Below are 27,733 nucleotides of genomic sequence, written 5' to 3'. Positions count from 1 at the left end.
CGTATTTCAAATATTTAAACATTTGCGACTCGAACGTTTCTGCTTGTGAAAACACATCATGGTAAACTAATCTATATGAATGAAACAGTTTTAAGAACATATAGATACAAAAAAGAACAACAAAAGAGGAGACATATTACCATCATAGTGGTATATTGCACAGGATCAATCTCTCTCTCTCTCTCTCTCTCTCTCTCTCTCTCCGAATTCCTCAATAAGTATTTGTCATACTGTTCATCGGCGAACCGATTTGACCACAACCAAATGACATAATCAAATCTACTTCCTGGAGAATAGTTAGTCTCAATCATTCAGCCGCTCGGATGAAAGTCAATTAATACATCAATCGGAACACCTCGGCCATTTTCAATATCAAACGGAGTTTGGGAAATAGTAAACTGTTATAAATGTGTGTACCTATATTATTTTCTGTCAGTTTGAATGCTTATATAAGGCTAAGTTTTAAAAACGAAGAAAGTTGACCTTCAATTTGTATGAGCAGAGCTTTGCAACTATAATGTGCGTCAAGGAAACATTTTTTACGCTTGGACATGCGTAATGTTCCCTTAGTCATTCTAAAAAGCTTTCTAAGCTTTTTTTTTAATGATGTTAAGCCTGGACCAGGCCAAAATTAAAAAAACAAAACAACAACCCTGGACGGCATTTGAGAATGACTAAATGTTCCCTGTTAAATGTTAAATAATAGACGTTGAAAACGTTATTCTTCTACAATAATTTCTAAACATCTAAAAGTTTGTAGAATAACATTGTTGTTTTTATTTTTTTTATTAACATTGAATTTAGATAAAAGTTGGAAGCTAGTGTGGCTTTAATTTGATGGCTGTCAGACTATTCAACCCAAAGCCTTTTCATCCCCTTAGTAAGTCTAAAATAATAGACATGTTATACAGGATTCTTCCAATCCCTACTAATATAAAGTATGTGCAAAAAACAGGGCCATGGTCCTAGCATTGTTCCACAGCCCCGCTACTTTGGGTAAAACCAACGTAGTTGTTAGGAAAGACCTGGTCCAGATGTCCATGGCCTTTACTGTGTCTGTATAACAGTGCACATGAATAAGCTACTCCGTATCAACCAGGTAGATACCGGTTCAGTCCTATAGAGGCCAACCTCTCCCAGCCCTGCAACCTCTGGACACTTGAGCAGTTTCCTCAGGTGCTCAATACATCCTACAGAAGTCGTGAGGTCTGTCTTCGGATGCAACCCTAGCACTCACCCTGGTCGTAATTGCCTTCACTTCGGATATCGAAGGGTATGCCCTAGGAGCATTAAAGACCCCAACCACCCGCGTCACCCTCACATCAGCAGCCTCAGGTAGCTCTAAGTAGATACATATCTGACTTGGTGTTGGATTCTCGATATTTAGATAGCGGATGATGCGGTCCAGGTGACCGTGGCTATCAAAAGCCACCAGCAAGGGTACATATCCCTCTCCTCCTGGGTGAGAAAAACATCTCAGGGAGATCTTAGAGCCCTGGCATCAATAGAAGATGGAGAGCCATCTTCCAGTGCAGTAATGCTGTGGCTGCATTGCCAAACGGCAACACATTCAAGTCTGCTGGTATGGCAACTGGCATTGCCACAACTAAGTCTTTCATTGCCTTTATTTCAGCTCGACAGATGGAGCTTCCACCTCTCTGATGATGCACATGCTTTCCACCACCAGATCAGCCAAGGTAGTGTTTGTACCCTTAATCAATGGCACACTATTAGTGTAACTTTAGGGCGCTGAGTCTCTGGAAGGAAATGTCCTCTCTGACGATCAGTGTCTCAAACACTCCTGGAAGATGCACGTTGAAGCTGCACTCTCACAGATTGACCATTTTAACAACTTTTTTATTTTTTGTCTTGGAAAAAGCAAATTTTTACATAAATATCTGCAAACCAATGCAGGGCTCATCCTAGACAGAAATTTTAGGGAGAAGTGAGAACGGGGGAGGGTGCGGGAGGGGGGTTCCCCCTCGTGGAGGTAGGAAAATTTTGAGATTTTAAATCTCAAATGGTGGGTTCTGGTGTGTCCTGGACAACTTTTCTATGCATTTAAATAGATGTAAAATAAATAGGTGTTTAAATTGTTTTAAAATAGTCATACTGGTTGTTTTTAGTTGGAATTAATTTGTTGTATATACCTTTAAAAAAAAGTCTAGTTTCAAACATTTTATTACATGCAAACCTATCATGCACACATACATGTACATATATATCAGAATTTAGATACATGATAAATAAATAAAATAAGCTTATAAATAAAAACAAAACTAGCTGAAATCAAACAACATGACATCAATTGTAAAAAAGAAAAGAAAAAAAAGTAGTCAATATATCATCACATCATAGTTCTCAAAACAAGAAGCACTATATACTTGATCAATCCACACAATGTAGGTCTCAAGGTGAGATTCATCAGAGAAGCACTATATGATATACTAACAGTCTACATATGATATAGTTTTCTTTGTTTAGCACTTTTCCACTTGAGTAGGGCTCTATTGAAATCGAACTGATTTAGGGGTGGTCCATCCTTCCTGATTCTCATCAGAGTGTCCAGGTTCTTTTTATTGAGCGAGGTTCGAAGTTGTGTCACAATGCGATTCTGTGTGGAGAACCCACGCTCACACTGTACACTACCGGTACTCATGGGGACAACTGAACAGCACTTCAGGATAATTACAACGTTAGGTAGTTTGCTGGCAAACTTACACATACACACTTTGGTAATATCCAGCAGTCCAAGTGTAGTGTAGGCCTTGGCCACTAGTCTCTTGTACTAATTAAATGATATAAGATTGCTGACAAAAAATCAGATCGTAGATTTTCATATTTCTGTTCTAAAATTAATGTTTATGGCTTAAACCATTACTAAAAGCTTAAGAAAAATGCATAAAACATCAATTTTTGAACTTTTATATAAAAACCTGCGATATGATTTTTTGTCAGCAGTCTTATATAACTGGTTTCCATGGATTTTTGCAAAAAATTGGCTCGTTCCAAGACAAAAAATAAAAAAAGTTGTCAAAACGTTCAATCTGTGAGAGTGCAGCTTTAAGTGCAACCCTGGAAGGGACACTTCACGACAGGGAGCACCGTAAGTTTTAACCATTGGGAAGATTCCTTGCGGCTTTTAACGGCCGAGACCCAAGTCCCAAGGCTTTTGACTGTCCGTGCCTCCTCCCTCAGTTCCAAACGAAGCCCACCAGTAGCTCCCAGTGAAACTGAGCCGAGGGCAGACAATGAGGCTTTATCTACCGGTACCTCATCGACATTTTTGCCCAAGTCCTTAACAGGAGAGGCAAGGAGGAGAGCCTCATCACCGGAGGACACAGATCCAACCTCCGTAGAGTCAGGGTTGCTCTGTGCTAGCCTCCCCTCATCTGCCATAACATGCTCCAAATTTGGGTCTGTATCCAGACAAATATCCTGACTAGGTCCCATTTAGGCTTAGACTTTGGCAAGGGCCGACATTGTCCCTGAGACAATTATCATCATGGAACTGCAAGGTTTGCAGTTTTCTAGCAGTATTGGCCAGCCAGTCCTCCTTCTCAAGACCCCTAGCCAATTCAACCTGACCCTGGAGGGCTAATATGGCCCGTTCCGGGTCCCTTCCGGATGTTAGCTGTACATGACAAAGAGGGTCTGTTTGTCAACCAGGGCCTTATTTAGGGGTTGCTTTCCTTTATTGATGCCTTCTTTTTGGCATTATTATGTCTTGTAAAACTAGTTGGCTTGATATTGCATGGCTTGATATCAACGTTGGCTCAAACCAGATTTTAAGGACTGATTTTTTTACTATATGTTCATATTAAATGCGATCAGACGGCTCAATATTTGGAGGGTTGATAGTTCTCCACGTTCTGTTTCATTTTCACGGTCCCTAGTAAGAATACAACACTTCGATTTGTTTGCTTGGCTCAATGTCCTTTTCGCGGGTTGGATAAGAATTTCACACCTTGATTTGTAAGCTTGGCTTCATTTAGCACAAGGTGCTAATCGACCTGCTTGATTGGTATCATAATTATTATCAAATTTAGATGGTTTAATAGTTTGAGCAAACATGCCATCACTTTAATTTCTGTCTTTAATTGGCACAAGAACAAAAGCCAAAATTATGTCATTACATGTATAAATCTCCAGTAATTTTGATAAAGCGTCATTCACATAAAAAAATTGCGCTGAATGTTCCTAGTAATTGAATAATTCCAATTAATTTCAAATGCTGAGTAATCTAGAGATGGACCCGGTACAACCTAAGCTATGCTATGGTGTTATTCACTTTGTAAATATTTGCTTGTTTATTGTTTTCACATAGATGTGTTTGTTTTTTTATTGCATAAATAAATACAAAAAAATTAAATGATATTTTGATAGTATCAAATTTGTCGTGTTGTGAACTGTCAATGTGTGTATGGTAACTTTGTCCAATAAATACTCTTCCCTTGCGGAGATTAGCAAATATCAAACTTGGTAATCAAGACTTCCTTTAACGTATCAAAGTAAAATACAAATTCAGTAACCAATCCCACTTGGCTTGATATTTTCGAGGCTCCAAGTATTTTGGCCAGTCCCTGGAATATTGAGCCAATGGTTTTCAACTGTATATAATAGGGATGGCAACGAGTAGTAAAATTAATACTCAAGTACTCGGACGATCATTCGATCGAGTACTCGGGTACTCGATTACTCGGAAAAATTGAATATGTGTTCGCGAAGACAAGATTGTGTATACATGTATCGTTAATGGCGTATATTGTGCGTTGGTTGTATTATTGGTCATTTTCACCTTTAAAGTAAACTTTCATTACATATTTTAACAAAAAATGATATAAAAATAAAACAAATGTTGTTTCAGGCTTTTAATTTGTTTTATTCGTTTCATTTTATACAAGTATGCACTGCATTTCATTTTATTCGTTTCATTTTATACAAGTATGCACTGCAGAAATGAACAACAATCAGAATTTCAATGAACGAAAATTAATAGCATACATAAAAAAAGTGAACGATACTCAGTTTTTTAGACTACAAATTATTTTTTTACTGTGTAATTGTTGTTTACCTCATTAATATTCATAATTCTTGATTTAAAATATCAACCAATCAATTGTGATAATCATTGCAAAAATTGTTAAAATACGCCCATTAAGAAATCAATTCTCGTAACGGTCGATACTCTTTCGCTCGTAAGCGTCCATTGTTTGGTGAAAGGTCTCTAATTGGTATACAATAGAATTGTATAGGTGAAAGTATTGCTATCAAAACATCGCTAATTGACATCAGTGCTAACTTGAAATAGGGATCCTTTGTTGACAGTTTGCAACTATCACAACAACTGTCAACTAATTGATTGAGGTCAATTGTATACACAGCGGGGATTAGAGGGACCGTAAATTGTCCTATTGGCAACTAACCAGATCTGATATTTTGTCTGTAAATAGTGTATTTGGTGATTTTTATAGATTTTTTTTCTTTTTTTCTGAGTACTCGAGTAGTGATTTGGTACTCGAGTACTCGGACGTTCGATCGAGTACTCGGGTACTCGTTGCCATCCCTAGTATATACATGTATCATCTATTTCTGCGGGTTTTGCAGACAAGACATTTGTACACCTTAATTTCAAGAGCCTCAGAAGGAGTTATGTCTACACATGATCCATGGTACCATTCATGGCAATGATCACATTGTATCATAAACCGGCCATGCCAAGTGTTTCGGCAAAAGCAGTGCATATGATCATCTCCCCTTGCAGCACTGGCTGGTATTCGATTTTTCTGCCAGTGCTGAATCCACTGTGGGATTTCTCTGCCCCATACAGGGCTTTATTCTGTCGTGATTAACCACAAACACCAAGTTTCGGAACAGATAATCAGACAGCTTCTTCACTATAACAGCAGGGCCTCTACATGGTTGGCAAAGTTTGCTACATTTACCACAACTGTGTCTAATAAATAAACCACATCCCCCACTGAGGAGCTTATTTCCAGTACTCGTAGGTCATAATTCCACTACATCCACTTGGATGTGGTTTTCATGACCTACCAGGCCACTTCATGAGCCTTTTGCATTGTTGTAGCTAGCTCATGAGCGTACGTCTCAGGGTTAACATTTTTACCTGAGTGAGGGGGGAAACATTATACTAGCTGGTGTACTTATCTCTCGGCCTAACATGAGCTTGTTTGCCGTGAACCCAGTCATTCAGTTCACTGAAGAACAGAGAGCCCCAGCGATTTGCTGGAGCTGTAAATTCCACATGTTATGGGACTTGCCTATAAAACACTGCATAGCATCCATTAAGGTGCTATTATACGTTTCCACCTGCCCATTGGCAGACAGCCTATAGTGCGTGGTTCTTGCCTTATGTATTTCTAGCACCTTGCAAACCTGCGAGAGCTATTTTGATTCAAAGTTGCAGATCTGATCTGAAAAGGGACGCCGAACCGCGAAATGAAATGGTCAATCCCTGCTCTCGTGTGGTTTGACGGACTGTGTTGGTAGAGGGATCCACTCCACCCACTTGGTGAACTGATCTACCATCATTAATATTATGTGCTTATTACCCCTAGATGTTTTAGACAGAAGACCCAGAAGACCTAAAAAATCAAGATGTACCCTTTAGGCACCCAGCTTGGTGTTCTGTGAGAGGACACTTCCCCCTCTTATGCCTTTTTTATTCTTTTTATTCTGATTGCATAACTCACAGCCAGACACATACCTTTCCATATCCCCATTCAGGCCCAAACAGGAAAACATTTTTATCATACATTCCCTGATGCCCTGCAAAGGGCAAATTGTGATTAAGAGCCAGTGCATCATTCCTGAGGGTTGCTGGTAAGATTAACCAGAATTCCTCAGATTGTGGCTCCACCACATTCAAAACCTCATGCACTTAATGGAGCTAGTCTTTGTTTAACCAGTAGCTCTTACTAGCCGGGCTAGATCTGAATAGATCTGCAGGACAAGGGACAGACCCTTGTCGCAACCAGTTTGTAATACAAGCTTAGTCATTATCTTCCCCTTGGGCCTTGCTTAATTCTGAAACAGAGAACCCTAACTAGTGCCCTTAGCTGATATCAACTGGTGAGGTTTTTTTTTTACTTAACCCCGGCCGGTATAGGCACACTAGTGGGGTCGCCAGTCATCTGATTGAACAAGTGTTCCGGCAGCACTCCTTATCAAGTTTTTTTCTTCCTCCCATGGTACGAGTTCCACAACTTTTTCTAACATCGCCATATCTACTCTGTCAATAGGGCTCCCTGAGCTCCATTTTCTCTTTTCCTCATGTAACTTACCCGGAACTAACCATTCACCCTGAGTCAGTGTGACCAGGAAAACCCTGATTCACACCGTGACTCAGGCAATTGATTAGGTATATATTCCCAAATGGCCCCTAGTGCAATAAAAAGGTTATAAAGGGTTATATTCATTTTCTACCATGTAATTGCAAAAGTATTCTACACAAAATAAGCATGAAATCTACTAAAAAACAGATTCTACCTTTTTAGTTAAATTCAGAAAATGAAATAGAACAATGTTGCATATATGTGAACTGCCAGAAAAAAATTGACAGTTTTTGCTCTTATTCATCATGAAATTTGAACATTCAATCCAATAAATGTTAAGTTTAGATTTTAATTTTGAAAGACCCATTTCTCTCAAAGCATTCTATTCTTCGTTTTTCAGGTATAAGTAACAAGAAGAAATTTACAACAGCAGACTGAAAAAAATGTCAGGGGAGTCATCTACAGGCTGCATGCAGAGAACCCATGCCATGGGTCTGGTGTTCCTTGATTCCATACAGTCCTACCTGGTGGAAGCAGCCTACTTCTTGTTCTTCCTGGCACGGCACATGACACTGCCTCTCTTCCAGGAGTATGTGCAACAGCAGACCCTTGCAAAGAGACATCTCCATGCCGGCCTTGACATAGACTCCACGCCACTTAATGAGACTCAACTTTACCATGAGGCTCAAAGAGAGAGTGCTGTTGTTGTTCTTAGTCTCCAGATAGCGGAAGGACTGCCGGCAGTTGTCACTGTAATCATTCTTGGAGCACTCAGTGACAGGACAGGTCGCAGGAGGATACTGCTCTGGTTACCTGCCCTTGGTAGTTCAATATACTGTTTTATATACATTATGATCCAGTACACAGGTTGGTCAATAGATGGTCTGTTTATGGCCTCTGCAATTCGTGGTCTAAGTGGCAGTATGACAGCTGTGCTTGCAGGAGGCTCTTACTACGCTATAAATGTAGTGAAACCCCACCAAAGATCCAGCAGACTCGCTCTGCAAGAATTGTTGAATGGTGCAGCATATGCACTTGGAAATATTATGGTGGGATTTTGGGTCCAAGCAAGTGGGTTTCTACAACCATTCTGGTTTTGTTTCATCTGCAGTCTAGCGTCACTGTTGATATCCTTTTTTCTGGTGAGGGAAGTAAAACCTGAATCAAATAGATCACCATCGAGACAGGAAATGACTGGAAACTGTTGTATCGACACTTTTAAGCCGCTTGGAAGGTTTTTTAAGTGCAAAAACAACATAAAGCTTGTCAGAGTGTGGCTGGCAATACTAGCATTTCAGACCTATGCAATTGTTCATATTGGACAAATCAATACTCTTGTCCTCTATTTATTGGGCCCGCCTCTAAATTGGGAGGCAACAAAGATTGGGGTTTTCCTGTCAGTAGCAATGGCCTGTGCTGCAATTTGCACAGGAACCGTTACACCAGTTCTGAAACGCTACTTTCCTTTCTTCACGGAAACTCACATAGCCCTGATGGGATTTGTCTCAAAGTTGACTGGGACCCTTTGGATTGCTGGCATTCATAATGGAGTCATCCTGTATGTAGGTAAGGGAGTTTCCTTTCCAGCTTGGCAAATATATATCTCTACATTGATATACTTCAACATAAAATTATAATTTACATGGCAGTTTAAAATTAAGACATACATATGAAAAGCAATAAGAATGAATTAATAAAACCATGTAAATCAATATTATATGTAAAGGATATAAAAAGAGAGTTTCTTTACTAATAAAACCCATTTCCATTGTGGTCCTTAATCTTTGTCAGGCTTAGTATTTTTAAGAGTTGTTGTATGATAGTTTCTGAAGAGCTGTATACAAGACCATGAGAAAATAACAACTTCTTGGCCAATCTTACGCTAGTTATAATATGATATTTTCGTTTGAATTTCAACATCAGTTTAATAAAATGTACATCTGCTCAACTCACTTTCTATGCTGTTGCAAGTAAAATACTAAAGATTTATGTATTTTGTATTAACAGAGATTCTGTAAATAATAGACATACTGTTTATTTAATGCCTTTCTCAATAAATATTAAGTTTGATAATTTGTGTTTGTTAGACAATATTATTTTTTTCAGCAATTTTCCTTCTGATTTTTGAGCTGTTGCCATTTCCCATGATGAGGGCTATAGTGGCCCAGGGCATTGAACCAGCCCAGCAAGGTACGCTTGTTTGCCTATAGCCTTGTTGGATTATTTTAAGAAGATACACATACATAAATGACAGTTTGATCAAAGTTAGCCTAAACCTACTAAAATGTGCCATGTGCTTGATTTTATTATTTTTAGCTCGACTATTCGAAGAATAAGGAGAGCTATACTACTCACCCTGGTATCGTAAGATCTCAGCAACAACTTGATGTATTGAATTAAGACTATATACAATGGTTCTCAACCATCCAACCTACTTAATTAACCAAGTTAGATAATTCTAGTTTGCATTAAATGCAAATAATAGGCCTTTATTATTTGACTTCGAAATTCTCGTTAAGGTTTTTGCTTGCAAGCACACATAGGTTAATATCTCAGCAACTACTTGAGGTATTGCATTGAGACTTGATACAATGGTACTCAACCATCCAACCTACTTAATTAACCAAGATAAATAACTCTAGTTTGCATTTCATGTAAATAATTGCCCTTTATTATTCAACTTAGAAATTCTGGTTAAGGTTTTGCGTTAAAGCACACATAGGTTAATATTGAGGTATTGCATTGAGACTTTATACAATGGTACTCAACCATCCAACCTACTTAATTAACCAAGTTAGATAACTCTAGTTTGCATTTAATGCAAAATAATTGCCCTTTATTATTAAACTTAGAAATTCTGGTTAAGGTTTTGCATATAACCACATTTAAGTCAATATCACAGCAAATATATCATGTATTGCATTGAAACTTTAGATATGTATTCCCAACTATCTAACCTACTAAATTAATGAAGTAAGATAACACTTTTTTGAATATAATGCAAATTATGGGCCTTTACTATTTGACTTAGAAATTCTGGTTAAGGTTTTGCATGTATGCACACATAGGTTAATATCTCAGCAACTTGATGTATTGCATTGAGACTTTATACAATGGTACTCAACCATCCAATCTACTTAAATTACCAAGTAAGATAACTCTAGTTTGCATTAAATTCAAATAATGTCCCCTTTTTTATTCGACATAGAAATTCTGGTTATGGTTTTGCATGTTACCACTTTTAAGTCAATACCTCAGCGAATACATCATGTATTGCATTGAAACTTTACACACAGGCTCCCAACCATTTAACCTTCTGACTATTTAATCAAGAAAGATAACTCTATCTTTCATAATATATAATTTTTGCCCCTTTATTATGCGACTTAGAAATTCTGGTTAAGGTCTTGCATGTTAGCACACATAGTCTCTGTGACAGCTCTTGTTTTACTGCATAATTATTTCCTAAACCTTTATTGTTAAGCGCTGTTATTAGATTATTAGAATGCGGTATGTTGGCCAGCTTATGGTTTGCTTGATGGGTGAGTGTCAACTATTTGTGTCCAGGCTGTAACATGGTCATACATTGGGGGATTTTAAAATACATGAGCATATGTTCACTAAGAAAAGCCATGTGTTGCATGAAAGACCCATGTCAGAAAATGACAATAAAGGGTCATTGGTCAAAATTCCATTACTTGGGCTGTAACTAGGTCTTTCACTTGGGATTTTAGAATAACTTTGCATAAATTAAAGTATGAAAAGCGAACATGTAGCATTCATGACAGTATATCATTCATGTCAGCAGGTCAAAGCAAAGGACATTTCACAGAACTGTTAGATAATGTTGATACAGTGGCAGGGTTGACATTGTAGGCATTTCACAGATGAAGCTCTAGTTTTACATAGGGAATGCTAATTATAGCATAGAGCATATAGAAAATTAGAATTACACTTCACTCATTCAGCTTGCCCATACCTTCTGATTGCGCAAATTGAGAACCTGGTTTTTAATCTAAATATGGGGTTTATAGTTATTCTGTTAATTGCTTACTTCTTAAAAGGAAACATATTCAAGTTCAAAATATTAATGTACAGTGAACATTATAACCTGTGTATTTAATAAATGTTTGTCCATATCAGACACTTACATCTTGAGTTTCAAATATATAATTGGTTACCAGTTAAGAAACATGAACATGTTTTCCACTACTACTATGTTAGTTTTGAATCCACTGTTCCACCATGACAGGTTCCCTGTTTGCGCTGATGCATTCTGGTGAGAGCATCTCATACTTCCTGGCCCCACTCATGTTCCAGTCCATCTACGCTGACACACTACGCTATTACGCCGGATTCGTGTTCGTTGTGTCTGCTCTACTTCTTATTCTGCCATTTGGACTGACCTTGTAAGTTAAAGTGCAGTTACAAACACCTAGATATAATATCAGTCATATTTACTGTTTTACTTCATTGATTTCAGATCTCATTGTTCTCTGATGTTTTCACTGTCATTCAAATTTTTTTTGCATATTATGAACTTTCTTCAGTTAAGTGTAATTAGAATTGAATTGAATAAAGTTATAATTGTCATCAGTTACAGTATAAAACAAGAAGATAAACAATTCAAACAAATATTGATGTAAAAAAGACTGGAATATGAGAATTATTTTTAACTCTTGTTGTTGTATTTCAAGGCAGTCAAGTAAGTAATTCACGGATTCATTTGAAAGTGAATAATAATGAAAAGTTGATGGGCTTAGTGCAAGACAGATGTACTCAATAAAGAAATAGTAGGCGTGACAACACTCTTGTGTTGAGTACAAATCGCAAAGTACAACGTGATATATTAATACGATAAAAAGACCTATCGTATTGGTACCTGGCACATTGCAAGTACTGGGTAGATGAATCATTAAGTGTTTAAAAGCTATGTTTCAATTTTAAAAAAAACTTTCAATGAAATATGAGAGTGTTTTTCTTATCAGTTTTTGTTTCATTTGTTTTCAGAGGAATTAGGTACATAGACCTGCATGCCTCCGAACTTGGCTATGAGGTGATGGAAGGAAAGTCTGAGCTGATAGCCAATGAGGTTCCAGTAGACAGTTCCCAGCCTGACCAAGAGGAGGAGCTGACACCCCGCATAATGACCACATCACTGAGTGGGAACCAGCCTGATATTACAGCAGCTGGCACCACAGACACAGTCTGATGCATGTATTTTGTTTGAGAATAGCAAATTCTAGCTTGCCTAGATAACGTACTTAGTCTTACTGATAATCAGCACCTTCACTGTATTTGTTCTAGAGCTGGCCTACATAAATTACTTTATTCAGCAGCTTCACTGTATCACCTAAAAGTGGTTGCTTGAATTAGTATTGGGCAACACTCCAGGAGTTGCCGCCAAGAGTTGATAACCTATTTATTATGTTATTCCTATGTGTTTGTTTATTTAGTCAAATCAATTTATGATTACAATGATGCCATATTTAAATCTCTGGTAACTTGTCTATACATATAGGTTAAACTGAGAGTCAAGAAAAAGGTTCTCTTGTAATTCCATGTATTTTGGTGAAGCACAGGATACAGTGAGTAGGGAATCTTCACTTTCATCCAAAATGTTTGTCTTAATGTATAATTAAAACTTACAACTGCATGTATTTAGAAGACATATTTTCATCCAAAGGAACGATACCTGATGAGTGGCACTTGTTCTTGTCACACATTTCTTGTTACATTTCTACTGTTAAGACATGTAAATATTGTTGTTTAACTACTGTCATCATTATTGTATTGGTATAAATGAAACAGAGGCTTTCACATGTCATGTTAATCAAATCAGATGTGTGACTTTCAGTACAATGATAGGATGATAAATAATGTTCTTTTATGAATGAATGTTAAATAAGATAAATGCAAAAATAGTTGTTATGATGATATAAAGGGAGTTTTCTAAAAGACATCTGTATCCAAAAAATGGTCTGAATGAATATTACAAAAATATCTTGAAATGTCATAAATATGATTTTAAAATTGAACCAAAGTTTCAGCTTTAGTGGATTGATACTTCCATACAATGTATTGACCGTGTATTGCCTGTGCTTATTAAGAAGCATTTTGATCAACCTGTTGGTGTGTGTGTGTAAATATCTTCAATATTTGTAACAAATGTGTTTGCCTGTTTTTGTGTCACTTCAAAAGGTCACATATAGGTATTACTTTTGGCGTTATTGGCAGTTGCAGCAGCGTCAATGGCTTCAGAGTAAGCAAAACCTTGTGCAGACAGTAACTTAAGAATTTATTTTACAATCAAGATGAAACTTATTAGAAGTATTTGTTGGAATATTGTTATGGTCAAGTTTGATATTTGAGTAAATCATATCAGTAACTCCAGAATTATACACCTTTTCTGTTAAAAATAATAGTTTTATGTCTTGTGCAGACAATAACTCAAGTATTTATTATCAAATCATGATGAAACTTGGTGACAGTGTACATGGCATGATTTCTCAGTCATGGGGAATTGCATGAATCGCTGCAGTTACTGAAATAACTATGAAGTTCTGCTCCATTTACATAAATTTGTTTATCATGATTGATTTTACTATGAAAGTTGCTTCATTGTTCATAGCAGGAGACACATTCATTTCCTCGGAATTCTCGTTTTTTCTTAAATATTGCTTGACTGTATATCTATTATTAAAATATTATTTCATTATTTTTTTTACAGTAAAGTTCTTATGTTTATTTGTACATGTACTTAAAATTTTATCTATATGCATTCTGTGATATTTTTTAAACAGTGAGTGTTACAGTGAGAGTCAGTGTTACAATGAGTGATCCTGCTAAAATACATGTAGGTTGATAAGGCATTATGATAAAATAGTAAAAGGGTAGCTTCATCTGCTCATTTATTGTAAAAGTAAGCATATATTGTATAAATGTACATATTCAATACATTCTGACTTGCACTTAATAACACAGGAATGAATTCTCTTTACCTTGTTTAATACTAGCAAAAGCCATTTATGTATAAATAAATGTTCATGCCTAAACTTGGTTTGCAATTTAACTGCCATAAACTCATTTAACGTTTCTTTTCATGGGAAACAGTTGTTCTGGTATTTGTTTGTAATTGTTTATGTGAGTGAAAGTTGTTTAATATTGAGAGGGAAGTATATTGCATAAACAAGTATCATTTTATGGCCTGTCTATTGTTTGTCATTTTATGACCTGACTTCTGTTTGTCAGATTATGACCTGACTACTGTTTGTCATTTTATGACCTGACTTTTGTTTGTCAGATTATGACCTGAATGCTGTTTGTCAGATTATGACCTGACTACTGTTTGTCAGATTATGACCTGACTGCTGTTTGTCAGATTATGACCTGACTACTGTTTGTCATTTGATGACTTGACTTCTGATTGTCATTTTATGACCTGACTTCTGTTTGTCAGATTTCCGTATGACCTGACTTCTGTTTGTCAGATTTCCGTATGACCTGACTTCTGTTTGTCAGATTACGACCTTACAATGTTTGTCAGATAATGACCTGACCACTGTTGATCATTTTATGACCTGACTACTGTTTGTCAGATTATGATCTGACTACTGTTTGTCAGATTATGACCCGACTTCTGTTTGTCATTTTATGACTTGACTTCTGTTTGTCATTTTACAACTGGACCACTGTGTGGTCAAATTTGGTTGAAAATTGTAAATATGTATAGAGAATAGAAACGTTTAAATTTATTGAGTGCAATATAAAGACAGCTTTAGAGAAGGTCATGTTCATGTTTATGCTAGGTGTATCATTTCTAAAGTTGGCAGATATTTATTACATTATTTTATGGCGACAATTCATTTGAAACCGTCATTTCATGATGACAAGGTGTATGGTGTACAAATTTTTTCTTCTTCAAATGTTTTCATTTGAATTTGTTTCCAAAATATGTTCATGCATGACCTTCACAGATGTCATTTTTAAAGATGTAGTAAAAAAATGTATTTGTAATAACGTCCATTTATATGCCTCAATCTGAAATATTTCACCTTATCAAGTTTTGTGTTCAAAACCAGTATACTTGACTTATACATTTTTTGTACATGCTTGTAATTTTTTGTTTCATGATGTTTCCGTTAAGAGTTATGTTTCATAATGCTTTATAAGGTATTAAAATACACTTCAAAACATTCGTTATTTCTTCCAACAAAGTTTTGAGAGTGTACATCTGATATAAGATATGGAATTGAGGTTATCACAAATGTGTTCATTTAAAAATGTTATTTAAGCTTTAACGTTCCTGAGTGGTGTTGTCATAGGCGCTGCTGTCTTAAGGATAGGAATGGTCCCTTTGGCTCTCATTATATTTCATCAAACTTGTTAACATGTTGACAACAGGAACTGTGAAGGAAGTTCCACTATTGGTGTTTCATTTTAGGACAGTTAAAAACTATTGAAAGTGACTTCATGATGTAGTTGACTAATGCGTCGAGGTGTTTGTGATCATTTATAGATGATCTTTTTGTGTTGGATACTAGTATAGTATGCTCCAAATCCCTAATGATGTTTATATTCTGAATCTACTGATATAAAGTACTAGACAAATTCGAGAAAGAAAGATTTATTGACTATGTATGAACATTTTCAAACTATGTAGTGTCAGTCAAAGATTGTCTTTAAATCACAAAAGCACTCTGTAATCTGTTTCGTTTTAAGGTAGTTTTCGAACACACCTCTTTATAAAAGCGTCCACAACTCTCTTGTTGCGGTGAATCGGCCGCATGTCTTGTACTCTATGATCTTAAAGGATGCATAGCACTAGCAGTTTCCAAAAAGTAAGATACAGAGGCACATTTAATTTATGAATCTTAATTATTATCTATATATTTGTCAGAAAGTTTTTGTTTTTTTTATATTACTTAATATTTTGAATGTTTATGTTAATTTTGCAAAAATATGAAGCAGAACAGGAAAATTTGAGGATAAGATAACTCAAATTTTCGACAAAAATCGTCTTAGGTCTTTATTGAAACAGGCCCGAAGCATGCAGTTCCTTAATGTCTCCGCCACATGTATTATTACAGTTCAAATAAAATGTCAACTTCTATCAACGCTAGCTCCGCCCTGACAATCTGCTCTACTGAATGGAGCAAGTCTTCGAGTAGTTTTGTTGCATGGACTGTGGGAGGTTCGTCTTCCTATGTGATACCAACCTGTTGATTACCTGTAATACAACATCACCAAGGAGGTAGACATGAAATCAAACTGATAATACTTGATCGAAACAATTAGTGTGTCATATCAACAAGTGTACTACAAACGGAGCGAGCTTAAATTAAGTTTCACTAAACGGATATTGAGCATTCAAGGCAGACACGTCAATGATATTTGATATGTACTAGACGCTTGCACTTGGTTCAAAGACTAACGTATATATGTAGTTTTCTTTAAAAGAAGCAATGGATATATTTAATGGGGCTTCACCGTTCACAGTATGCAAGCGTTCATGCGCCTTCTGGCACCACCTTACCGTGAGGACCTCCATGAAGTCTAGTGTTCCACTCTTGTCAGTGTCCATCTCGGCCATGATGTCGGCCAGCTGTTTTGGCGTGAACATGCCCACACTCTCAGACAGCACCCTGTCCATCTCGTCAATGTCAATGGTCTGTAACATGTGGCGATCAGATATGAGTGCTGGTGGAGTTTCCATGTTGGTTAAATAGTGTTTTTTAGTGTTTTAGTTAGGCGATAATTTTGATATTGCGAAAACGGCCAGATCCACTGTTACAAAGTTCAAACTTTAAGTAATAAGCCAGAACCAAAAAACCATCTATATTTATTAACATAAAGGATATCAGTTATGCCTTAGATTTTGGTGTGTTTGGCTTTATAGTAATATAGTTCAAAATGTAATAAAAGTATATCAAAGTTTTTTTCCGAAGTCGATAGCAATAGTCAAAAAGCAAAGTTTAACTATGAATGTGAATACTAGAATATAAAACGTATACTGTGAAATCATTAATGTTCGTGGTTTTCGTGGGTTGGGTGATCCACAAATTCAAGGTCCCACGAAATAAAAACCCTTTATTCACTTTTTCAATTGCCATGTTAAGTACATAGTCTAGTTTATTCGTTACAGAGCCCGCAATATACAGCGTAAACGTCTCACTGTATATCTTACTATCATTGTTTTGTTAATGTTTTATATCAGCCTTTAACAAATGATAAACCAAATCATTTTAATGTGTTTTTTTAACCAAATGACTGAAGCACGTGCCTAAATATGTGCTGTCCATGAAAATCTCCATTATAGGATGTGAGTAATGAGTGTCGGTTCTCGATTTTTTTTTCTTTAATAAAATAATTTATCGATTCCATTGGAGGTTACTGAGCACCCAACTTGACAATGTACAAAACAACGCGTTCAATATACTTATTAAACAAAACGTGTGAATAAATATTGAAATGAGATGATATTCAAAAGTGATTGAATTTGCAATATAAGGAATTGTTTACTGAAAAATACGGACCTTCTCTGTGTTTTCACAGTTTGCAAAATCCTTAATTGGCATTCAATGGTTTCACCTATCTATTATTTATGATCAGAGTAAATCTTCTTTTATGACCTTAATTTCCAATTAAATCGTTAATTGACATGGGTATATGCACTAATTAATTGGCATGTCGTACCACTTTTGTGTCATAAACCGAGTGACGGAGAAGACCGAAATCACGGGCCAGCGCGTAGCGATAATGCAGACGATCTAGAACGATCGCAGTTTCGATTTAAAAAAAAGAAAATGAAAAACCACGAATAAAAGTACCCACGAAATTGTATTTTTTCGGCAAACTACGAAATTTCATGCCAACGAATATAAATGATTTCACAGTATTTAACGAAAATATGATTACCGAAACAAGTTATTTTGCATCATATTAAACATACGTTGGTGAAGGATTGCTCAAATACTAACAGCCTGTCCCACGGCGATTTCATATCCAAACCCTTGATACATACTGGTACTTGTCTTGTTGACATTACACCCGCGGTCGGCTTAGTGGCCAATACTTGCACCCGCGGTCGACTGAGCGGCCAATACTTACACTCGCAGTCGACTTAGTGGCAAATACTTACACCCGCCGTCGACTTAGTGGCCAATACTAACACTCGCGGTCGACTTAGCGGACAATACTTACACCCGCGGTCGACTTAGCGACCAATACTTACACCCGCAGTCGACTTTGTAGCCAATACTAACACTCGCGGTCGACTTAGCGGCCAAAACTCACACACGCTGTCGAGTAAGCGGTTACACCCGCGGTCGACTTTGTGTCCAAAACTTACACCCGCGGTCGACTTAGTGACCAAAACCTACACCCTCGGTCGACTTAGTGGCCAATACTTACACCCGCGGTCGACTTAGTGGCCAATACTTACACCCGCGGTCGACTTGGTGGCCAAAACCTACACCCTCGGTCGACCTAGTGGCTAATACTTACACCCGCGGTCGACTTAGTGGCCAATACTTAAACCCGCGGTCGACTTAGTGGCCAATACTTAAATCCGCGGTCGACTTAGCGGCCAATACTTACAACCGCGGTCGGCTTAGTGGCCAACATTTACACTCGCGGTCGACTTAGTGGACAATACTTATACCCGCAGTCGGCTTAGTGGCCAATACTTACACCCACGGTCGACTTTGTAGCCAATACTAACACTCGCGGTCGACTTAGCGGCAAATACTTACACTCGCAGTCGATTTGTAGCCAAAACGTACACCCGCGGTCGACTTAGCGGCCAATACTTACACCCGCGGTCGACTTAGCGGCCAATATTTACACCCGCAAGAGACTAAGCGGCTATTACTTACGCCGCTTCCGTCAGCGTCGGCCTTAATAAACTTTCTTTCTGCATCCAAGATTGTAAACATTGGCAGTTGTGAAAACTTCTCAGCGATTTTCTGAAATAAGACGACGATGATTGGATATTTCGATAACACGATATGAGAAATCCAATGCTACATGGTCGTGTAACACATAAATCATGAATATAATATATCAGTGTTGTTACCCAGTAGTACTCCTTGCTGTCAGCCGAGGGATCGACCGCGTCTATTGGCGGATGGTAGAGTCTGCCGTCCGTCCGTGCAGACACCGGGGCGCTCGTGCGAGCCGAACTGACGCCGCTACTCGCCAGGCTAGTCGACGTCTTTGTCGCAAGCCCGTTAGGCTTATCAGTCTTCTTTTTCGTAGCTACGGATTTCTTTGATGTCTTTTTGCCCTCTCCTGTTTTCTAAAAACACAAAACTATAATCGTTTTCAACTGTTGGAAGAAAAGGGTCTTAATATTGTCAAAACATTGGTGTCATTGTCGTCAACGACGTAGAGGACTTTACCTTGTCCATAACTCTACTCTTGCTTTAATAGGTTTTGAGATATGCCCCTATTTCGGGGACCTCAGATTGTAATAGGTTTCGATGCTGTACAGTGGAGGATCACGTGATAAAATGGACCATCAAACATTATTGTTGTAAAATAAAACCATGAAATATGTTTGCTAAATAAACAACCTTTATAAACAAACAATCGAATAAACTCATTAAAGAAAACAAGAAACATCAAGATACCAAATTCTTAAGTCTTGTACCGTTATTACAAACATGTGGACACATTTTATCTTAATGGGTACTGAATAAAATGTCAATTTCGTAATGACGTTGTGCGCGCTGACCTGTTTGGCATGTTTGTTATTGCAAATATTGCATTTTTTGGATCAAACTTGGGGGGTGGGTAAAACATGTAAAACAACGTTAAGAGAAGTCATTTTGATATACATACATTTCGATGGTTTACATAACTAAAAGAATCTGGGACAGGGACTTTAAACATGTTGGATATTTGTGGTTAACTTTATACAAATGAATATTATTATCATTATTTCTATACTAAAAGCAGTTCAAACATCTTGAATTTCTTAAATGATGTTGGAAATATATCATATTTTTATAAAAAGTGAAAATATTTATATCTTATTCAAAATGTTTTTGTAATACGGACCCTGTTGTACTTCTAATATTCCTCTAAATACAGTAATAATGGATCTTGTGAATTTTATTTTGAATATCATAAATGCTCATTTTTGATGATAAATACTATTGAATTTGTTATAATTACATTGAATTTCTTTTCATATATGCTCCTGGGCTGTTTTTCATAACACATCACGGTTATTTCCAAATATAAGTCATTTTCTAAGGTTAAGTATCTCACTGGTAATATGATATAATATCTTAATAATATGTAAATACTTTGTTTGCATAAATTTTATTTAATAAACATAATTTTATGTTAATAAAAACCTTGCTTTTTCCTAATTTGACCATGAAGTAAAGAAATTAATACTAGCTTTGTTTTTCTTATCATACCGCTTATAAAGTGGAAGAGTATAGAATTTCCCTTAGTCATCCAAAGCTTGTGTCACCCTAAATTAAATTTATAATTGTTAGTATAACAGCACCTGTCATTGTAAAGCCCCAAAAGATGCTATAGTATAGTTATCTTATCGTACGTCCGTCCATCCGTCCATCCCCTGTGTTTCCAATCAATATCTGAAGAACGCGTTTGCCCAGGGTTCTTAAACTTCAATGACGTGGTGACCTTAATATAAATTTCAGCTGATTATCGGTTTCTGATCAATACAAAGAGAACACGTAGGCTCGGGTATCATAAAGTTTCTATGACCATGATATGAACTAATTTGATTTTGTGGTCAGTGGATCAAAGGTCAAGTTAGTGGTGACTAAGCTGAAAACCGAAAATGGACCTTAACTTAGTTTGGTAGGTCATGGTAGATCATGACCAGCAGATAGACTTGATTGCTTTAGAGGTCAGTTGGTCAAAGGTCAAGGTCGTTGTGACTTTTATTTGAAAATACGCAGTTTCTTATTAATAGTTGAAAAAAAACACATAGGCCTAGAGACCTCGAACTCGAACTCGAAATATGACCTGGATCGTTATTCATAAAACATCTTAATTAAGTCATTTCGTAAGTAAGTCATTTTCCCAAGTTAAGTATCATAGTGATCATATGATATAATTTAAGGAATGAATTGCGGGGTTGATGTCATTATCGGGGTATGAACGCAATTGGGTTGGTCAAAGTGTGTGGAGTCCGAAGGCAATTGGGCTGGTCAAAGTACGCGTGGAGTCCTTCGGACTCCACACACTTTGACCAACCCAATTGCGTTCATACCCCGATAATGACATCAACCCCGCAATTCATTGCTTATATTTATACGAATAGTTTCTTATTTCATTCAAGAATTGTGAAAAAAATACTTCATTTCATTTAAGGAAACCATTAAGGAAACCATTCATAAATAGAACGACCCGACTGTACCGGAAACATTTTTTTCAAATGACGTCACAATAACGCGGGAAAAGATCAACCACTTGAAATTAATTTTAAACGTAAAATTTAAACACTTATGGCAACAATGCATACAAAATATAATAAATTAACACTTTCTAAAATGTTTATTTATAGTTAACGGGACCTGCTGACACAATACAACCAATAACAAGATCAATAGCTTTCATGTATATTGTTATGCGATGAATTGCGATCCGAACATATCCGAAGATCTTGCGTTCATTGATGAACGCAATTGCCGAAAGGCGGTTCATTTAAGGAATGGAAGTTGAGGTGTAAATATATCTTAATAATATCTGAAATACTTTAGTCTCATTTATGTCATGCAATACACAAAATATCTGGTTTTTTACAAATGCTGGTACTTTTTACTTTCAAGACTGAAGATAAGAAATGACTGAAAAAGATGTTTTATGAATACCGGCTTGAAGCACACTAACTTGTTTTGACGTCAGATGGTCAAAAGTCAAGGTCTTGGAGACCTTAACCTGAAAATTTGATTTCGCTCAATAACTAAAGAATGCTTGTATCCAGGTTCCTAAAACTTGGTATGCTGATGAACTGCATCTGCTTCCTTTTAGTCATGTTTCAAAAACATTCGCGGCGTCTTTGATGTTTTGCATCAAAGTTAGTTGTGTTCATTAGATTGCGTTGTTTAGTCATAAAAACCTATAGCACTATTGTGAGTGCAATCCGATTAGATGATTCGAACACAGTATCATTATTACATGACTGTATGATACACTAGATGGAGAACACGTCAACTTCCTTGAAATCAGTGTGAGCTATTTCGTGAGAAAGTATTGTAAAGTTACATTTCCGTCAAGCAGCTGGAAAAAAACCTATCCAATATTTAAGAAATATTTTACGATATTTCGTAAAAACACTTTGATGGCATTAATAACTTTGTTTCATTCAAAGCTTGTGTTACGTTTTCCCTTCATCCATACGAGTTCGACCCGGCCTGTCACTTAGTACCTTGACGTTGAGCAATACATAAAATGCAGTACTTTGTTTAGTCCAAACTACACATTTATGATATCTATCTAAACAACCTTTTCAAGTGACTCAATCAGTTGCAGGGCGTCGTACAGCCTGCTCTGTGTCTCCCGGAGCTCGGCGCGGGCGTCGGCAGCCTCCTTGAGGGCGGCGTCACGTTCCTTGATATAAGTGACGAACTCCGGCGTCACTTCCTGTTTCTCAGACATGTTCGTCAGGCGTGACAGGATCACCTGGGTTGGTCGAAAAGTTGACTCGTAATAGTGTGTATGATATATATTTATAAACTGTGTGTGTAGCTGTGGTATATAATAAGTACTGTTTATTTATGATATTAGCCGGGCGCACTTGACGGTATGGTTGAGATTTCGTAACGATTTTGTGTTTCGGACCGACATTGCTTAATGGATGCGCTATCTAGTCGATAAACCTTAATCGGGCCAATATCACACCTGGTGTTTTCACCACTTATACAAAAAGGTCTTATATATTATTTTGTAACGTATCTACATTTATTCGTTTATACTTACTTTATCGTACTTAAAACCTGCTATTTTCCATTCGGAGAAGAATGGAATATTGGGAAATCCGTTTTGTTCAGAAACACGATCCTTATATTCATTCGAATAGTCTCTGTCCAGAATGTTATTAATGCAGCTTGCGTTCGTGGTGCCTTTCTCTACACTGGAACTACACTTTTTGAGAACTTTCTTTTTCGTCTTTTTCAAAGTTGGACCTTTTGTTGTTGACGCAAAACTTTTATATTGGCCATTATGATGACCATTTGAATGACTAGACACAAGAGCGCTTCTCCTGTTCTGAAAAATGGAACGTCCCTTTGCGCTGTCTCTGATTATATTCGGTCTTGAACCCTCTTGTACAAGAGGGGGGAGCAGCGTTTGGTCCGATGTTACCCAACCGTTGTCTTCTCTAGAAGGAAAATAAATATAAATCTTAGATACTTTATTGATTCCACACACATACTCCAAAACACGATCTACTAGTATTTGAAATATCAAAATGTTAGAATATAAGACAATGCTTGACTGCCTTCCTCAATCGTGCACACCTTTTTAAAGAGCCTGAGTTTCAGACACATTTCCGTTTGTGATAACTGTGAATTTTGTGTCCGATATATCCGATGTTAAAATTATGTTCATAAAACTAATTTTAGATCTTTAATTTCCCAATAAATCTATGTTTAATCAAACGCCATAAATATCGACATGGATACTTCAAAACGAGAATTTTGTTTAAAGTTATCCGTCTTAATCTTAGAACAATGCGCTATTAACATAATATCATATAGGTATTACTTTACTTAAGGTGTTGTTTGGTCGTAAATGAGAAACTGAGGTTAAAGGTGATACTATTATTAAGTATGTTGTTAATTGAATCTCCATGTATTGTCATCCAGAATGACCGCGGTATGAATAATTCATGTTTATTTACCAAAAAAAATGTAATGGTGGAGTTTGTTCCTAAATAATGCACTATTAGCTGTTTAGACTACTGTAAAGCATGGATTTTAACAAATTTAAGAAACAAAACAAAAGAAATTTCAAACTTACGTTTCCTCACATAATGATAAGTATTTAATATAAGCTTTAAATCACGTTAATCACGTGAAACTGTTAATGTAAACGAAGCGATGCAACCAAGTTGCTGGCTATATAGACAGTGTAGATCCTCTGCAATTATTAATATGATGTAGTATATTCATACATTTCCATTCATATTCAAACGCCATGACATGCTTACCACCTAAATGTCAGCTTTAAATGTACGTATTTCCAACATAAATTTTAATTGACTGTCCTGTGTCCTCTATTGAACGATATTAATTCCAAAACCTCGGCATCAGTTCCAAAAGCCATTCGAGATAGTTGAATCGGAACATAACCTGAGTCTCGAAAACAGCTTATAATACATATATGACTACAATAAGTATTTTGTTAAAATTCAAAACAAGTTATGCAATTGTAAAGTATTTTTAAAGAAATTAACCAAACAAGGTGTCAGCAATGGTCACTTTACAAAACTGAAAACAAAATGTTTTGATTTGTTTTTACTTTGGCGCACTTCTGCCACTTCATTTGCCAACGAATGTCTGATGTCAAAAGAGCCTAAAATATATTCATATCTTTATCATTTACATAAATAAACCTGAACGTATGACAATGATATCAGAGTTTTGCCAACTTTGATTGAGGCGACACATAACCAACGGATTCGACCACAATATAGCTTGACTATGATGATTTGTTTGTTTTTAATTTTCTATATATGTCTATAGAACATAACCATATCATTACTGTTGCGGAATGGTGAAAGATTGTTAGGATGTACTTACAACATAAATGGTTTGATGCGACTCAGTCGCATAACCATTTAATTTGTATAACATCATACTAACACTCTTTAAGAGTCGTTTAGTGGACTACATTATACTGTGTAAAAATCAACAACATTACCTGGGCCAGCCACTGTGTATATCTACTGTTTCAGCCGATTAAATCAATAACGGCTGACTACTAATTAATGAAATAATATTGGACAACGTTAGAAATACTACCTTTTCATTTGACAAAATGTACTGTTGACCACTTAATCATATCATTGCAAATATGTGTGAATGCTTCATGAAGAAGAGTTTAACTGTATTTAACACAACATTTAAGTAATGTAGGTAAAAATAATGTCTTAATCAAATGAACAATTTTGTTTTGAACTGACTTATAGTATCACAGGTATCACAGGTACCCTAGCTCTCTCTCATTTTGTAAAGCAATGGAGAATGTTTGACTTTTTAATTTTGATCATATATATATATATATATATATATATATATATATATATATATATATATCGGCGTTCTCTGTCACATATTAAACGATCAACGCAAAAATACGGTAACAAAGTAAAAACATGTTACTTAACTCGATACAGTGCTACGAGGGTACCCGGGAGAGAGGGTACCTGTGATATAAACAATCAATAGCAAAGAGGTATCCCGTGCCGCTGCAAAACCGAAAGTAGGGTGTTTTTATGAATTTACCACATATTTTAGACTGTTAATTGCCATTTGTATGAATATGATATATAAATGAATACATGTAATATGTATGGGGTGTACATAATCAAACCAGTGGTTCATTTAAGCCCGCAGAACATGCAGAGGCGGTGGGCGAGGCAAGACATATCAATATTGTGTAGCTTATTGTGGAGTTGCAGTAATTGAAAAATGGGCACATTACTAAAACAGACATAGCTATAACATTCTAGTGTTCCGTGGTATACTTCTTTTGCACATGACATACCTCCTTTCATAAGTTGAATGCGCATTTACTGGCTTGTTGTCCATCGCCAATTTGTTTTCAGCAGAGAATGACCGGGGCATGTGCAAAGAGGGTACCGTTTCAGTAGATTTCGCATAGAGGGTACCGATATGGATATGCACCGTGTACTCTGCCCCTTGCGGTAAATCATCGGCTGTACTAAAGATGTTTTGGTTATTTTTGCACTCTTGTATTATTTTTTTTGAAAAAAGAATCTACCCGCAACCCTTTACGCTTTATGAACTAACGAATTTTTTTTTACCGGAGTTCATTGTGCAATGGTATACATTATTATCAAAATTTGAACATCTTTGTTTTTCCGCACTACATGAACATGTTTTTGTATAACGCCAGAACGGCATGCATGTATAACTTCTTCGATATCAATTGTTTATGAGAATTCGTAAAAAAACACATTATAATCGTAATCATGGTCTGATATCATTCCGCTTTGTAGAGTTTGTGTTTTAAGTTGTAATCTTAAGTTGACCAGTTATGATATACTCATGACTAATGAGCAAATATATTGTCAAAAGTATTTGTACAAAAAAACAACATCGTATAATAATTTATGTTTCAATTTCTGCGTGTATTTATTTTATCCTTAATTGCTTTTTAATTCTACTGCCACAAGACCGATTCATATTGTCTGCCTATCCGTCCATCCGTCTCTGCCTCAATGTCCTTAAGCCCGTAACGTTTTCGTTTCAACTCCTTGTAAAGGCTACCTACGGTCGCATTTTCTGACTATCTAAACGACGCGCAAAAAAACATGTTCAAGGCTGGTCATCGGGCTCTGGTTCTGAGTGGTCCCTAGTTAGATCACAACTTAAACCCTTCGTTGTTATTACACAGGAATGGTAAACGATTCTGAATCACATTTACGTTGCACAGTTTACGTATGTTCTTTGCAGAATTAAATAAAAGCTGGTTTGAATCATGGCTTATTTTACTTGAGTATCATTGTGACGTGAAATAAATGCTACCTTTAAAACTTACCATGACTTCTACCCTAGGTCAAGGTCTTGGGATTCGTGTATGCTCCCTAATTGGACCCCACCTCCCCCGAAACACACATATACACACACGCGCGCGCACGCGCGCACGCACGCACGCATACACGCACGCATACACGCACGCATACACGCACACACGCACGCACGCACACACACACACACACAGTCATTTGCCAAACGAAATAAAACACACACGAAAACATAAGTTGCCGTACTTGTCTATCTCTTCATCGACTTCATCCTTGGATTCGTCGACGGGGGTTGACGGCAATTTCACGATGAGCGTCTTCCTGTCCTTGACATTGACGGCTCGTTTCATAGAGAACAAGGGAACCTCCCGCGTGATCCGAGTCATCTGGACGTTTGACAGTGCGCACGAGCGCAAACACTCAATGGCGCTCTTCTCTGTGAATTATTTGCCGAAACCGCAGGTCATTTTTAAAGTTTCCTTTGAAATAATCCATGTTATTTTTATTTATTTTCATAGAACAGAAGAATGTTACCTGTTTGTTTACATTAATTACAATGCTCATGTTATTGTCATGGATTTTAATTTTAAATCCGTGTTAACGCTTGTAACAATAAGCTGACTAATATACCCATGCCAAGGTATACTTTCTTTAGAAAGTCATTACTAGGCAACAGATA

The 27,733-nt window shown here is 36.7% G+C and overlaps 2 protein-coding genes across 4 annotated transcripts; one reads left to right on the top strand and one right to left on the bottom strand.

Annotated features, from left to right (window-relative positions):
* Positions 1 to 304: 304 nt before the first annotated feature.
* On the top strand, positions 305 to 15,488 carry LOC128208915 (proton-coupled folate transporter-like). 3 transcript variants are annotated; one of them, XM_052912624.1, is made up of 6 exons: positions 321 to 409; positions 1,634 to 1,697; positions 7,696 to 8,861; positions 9,402 to 9,485; positions 11,548 to 11,704; positions 12,306 to 15,488. In XM_052912624.1, exons 3-6 carry the CDS (start codon positions 7,739 to 7,741, stop codon positions 12,505 to 12,507), a joined length of 1,566 nt encoding a protein of 521 aa, XP_052768584.1. In that variant the 5' UTR covers positions 321 to 409; positions 1,634 to 1,697; positions 7,696 to 7,738; the 3' UTR covers positions 12,508 to 15,488. The 3 variants fall into 3 exon arrangements, with proteins under 3 accessions (XP_052768585.1, XP_052768584.1, XP_052768588.1); XM_052912625.1 differs by lacking the exon at positions 1,634 to 1,697 and having other exon boundaries at positions 305 to 409; XM_052912628.1 differs by lacking the exons at positions 321 to 409; positions 1,634 to 1,697 and adding an exon at positions 6,433 to 6,532.
* An 82-nt stretch (positions 15,489 to 15,570) lies between these two features.
* Positions 15,571 to 25,370, bottom strand: LOC128208916 (uncharacterized). Its single transcript, XM_052912629.1, has 7 exons — positions 24,303 to 25,370; positions 23,262 to 23,661; positions 22,788 to 22,964; positions 19,372 to 19,593; positions 19,172 to 19,261; positions 16,831 to 16,965; positions 15,571 to 16,524 (listed from the first exon to the last, which is right to left on the bottom strand). Exons 3-7 carry the CDS (start codon positions 22,938 to 22,940, stop codon positions 16,438 to 16,440), a joined length of 687 nt encoding a protein of 228 aa, XP_052768589.1. The 5' UTR covers positions 22,941 to 22,964; positions 23,262 to 23,661; positions 24,303 to 25,370; the 3' UTR covers positions 15,571 to 16,437.
* Positions 25,371 to 27,733: the final 2,363 nt, after the last annotated feature.

Source organism: Mya arenaria, chromosome 11 (assembly GCF_026914265.1).
Source record: "Mya arenaria isolate MELC-2E11 chromosome 11, ASM2691426v1".
NCBI lineage: Eukaryota > Metazoa > Mollusca > Bivalvia > Myida > Myidae > Mya > Mya arenaria.
The sequence above is the reverse complement of the archived record's forward strand: the minus strand, read 5'-3'. Positions and strand labels throughout refer to the sequence as shown.

What these genes read in the sequence shown, in the direction of transcription:
- LOC128208915 (XM_052912625.1), top strand. Translation starts at nt 7,739, where the DNA reads ATGTCAGGGGAGTCATCTACAGGCTGCATGCAGAGAACCCATGCCATG. An exon ending in TGGAGTCATCCTGTATGTAG is followed by an intron (nt 8,862 to 9,401) that starts GTAAGGGAGTTT and finishes TATTTTTTTCAG; the next exon opens with CAATTTTCCTTCTGATTTTT. An exon ending in CATTGAACCAGCCCAGCAAG is followed by an intron (nt 9,486 to 11,547) that starts GTACGCTTGTTT and finishes CCACCATGACAG; the next exon opens with GTTCCCTGTTTGCGCTGATG.
- LOC128208916 (XM_052912629.1), bottom strand. Translation starts at nt 22,940, where the DNA reads ATGTCTGAGAAACAGGAAGTGACGCCGGAGTTCGTCACTTATATCAAG. An exon ending in TGATTGAGTCACTTGAAAAG is followed by an intron (nt 19,594 to 22,787) that starts GTTGTTTAGATA and finishes TTGTGTTTTTAG; the next exon opens with AAAACAGGAGAGGGCAAAAA. An exon ending in CCGACGCTGACGGAAGCGGC is followed by an intron (nt 16,966 to 19,171) that starts GTAAGTAATAGC and finishes CACATGTTACAG; the next exon opens with ACCATTGACATTGACGAGAT.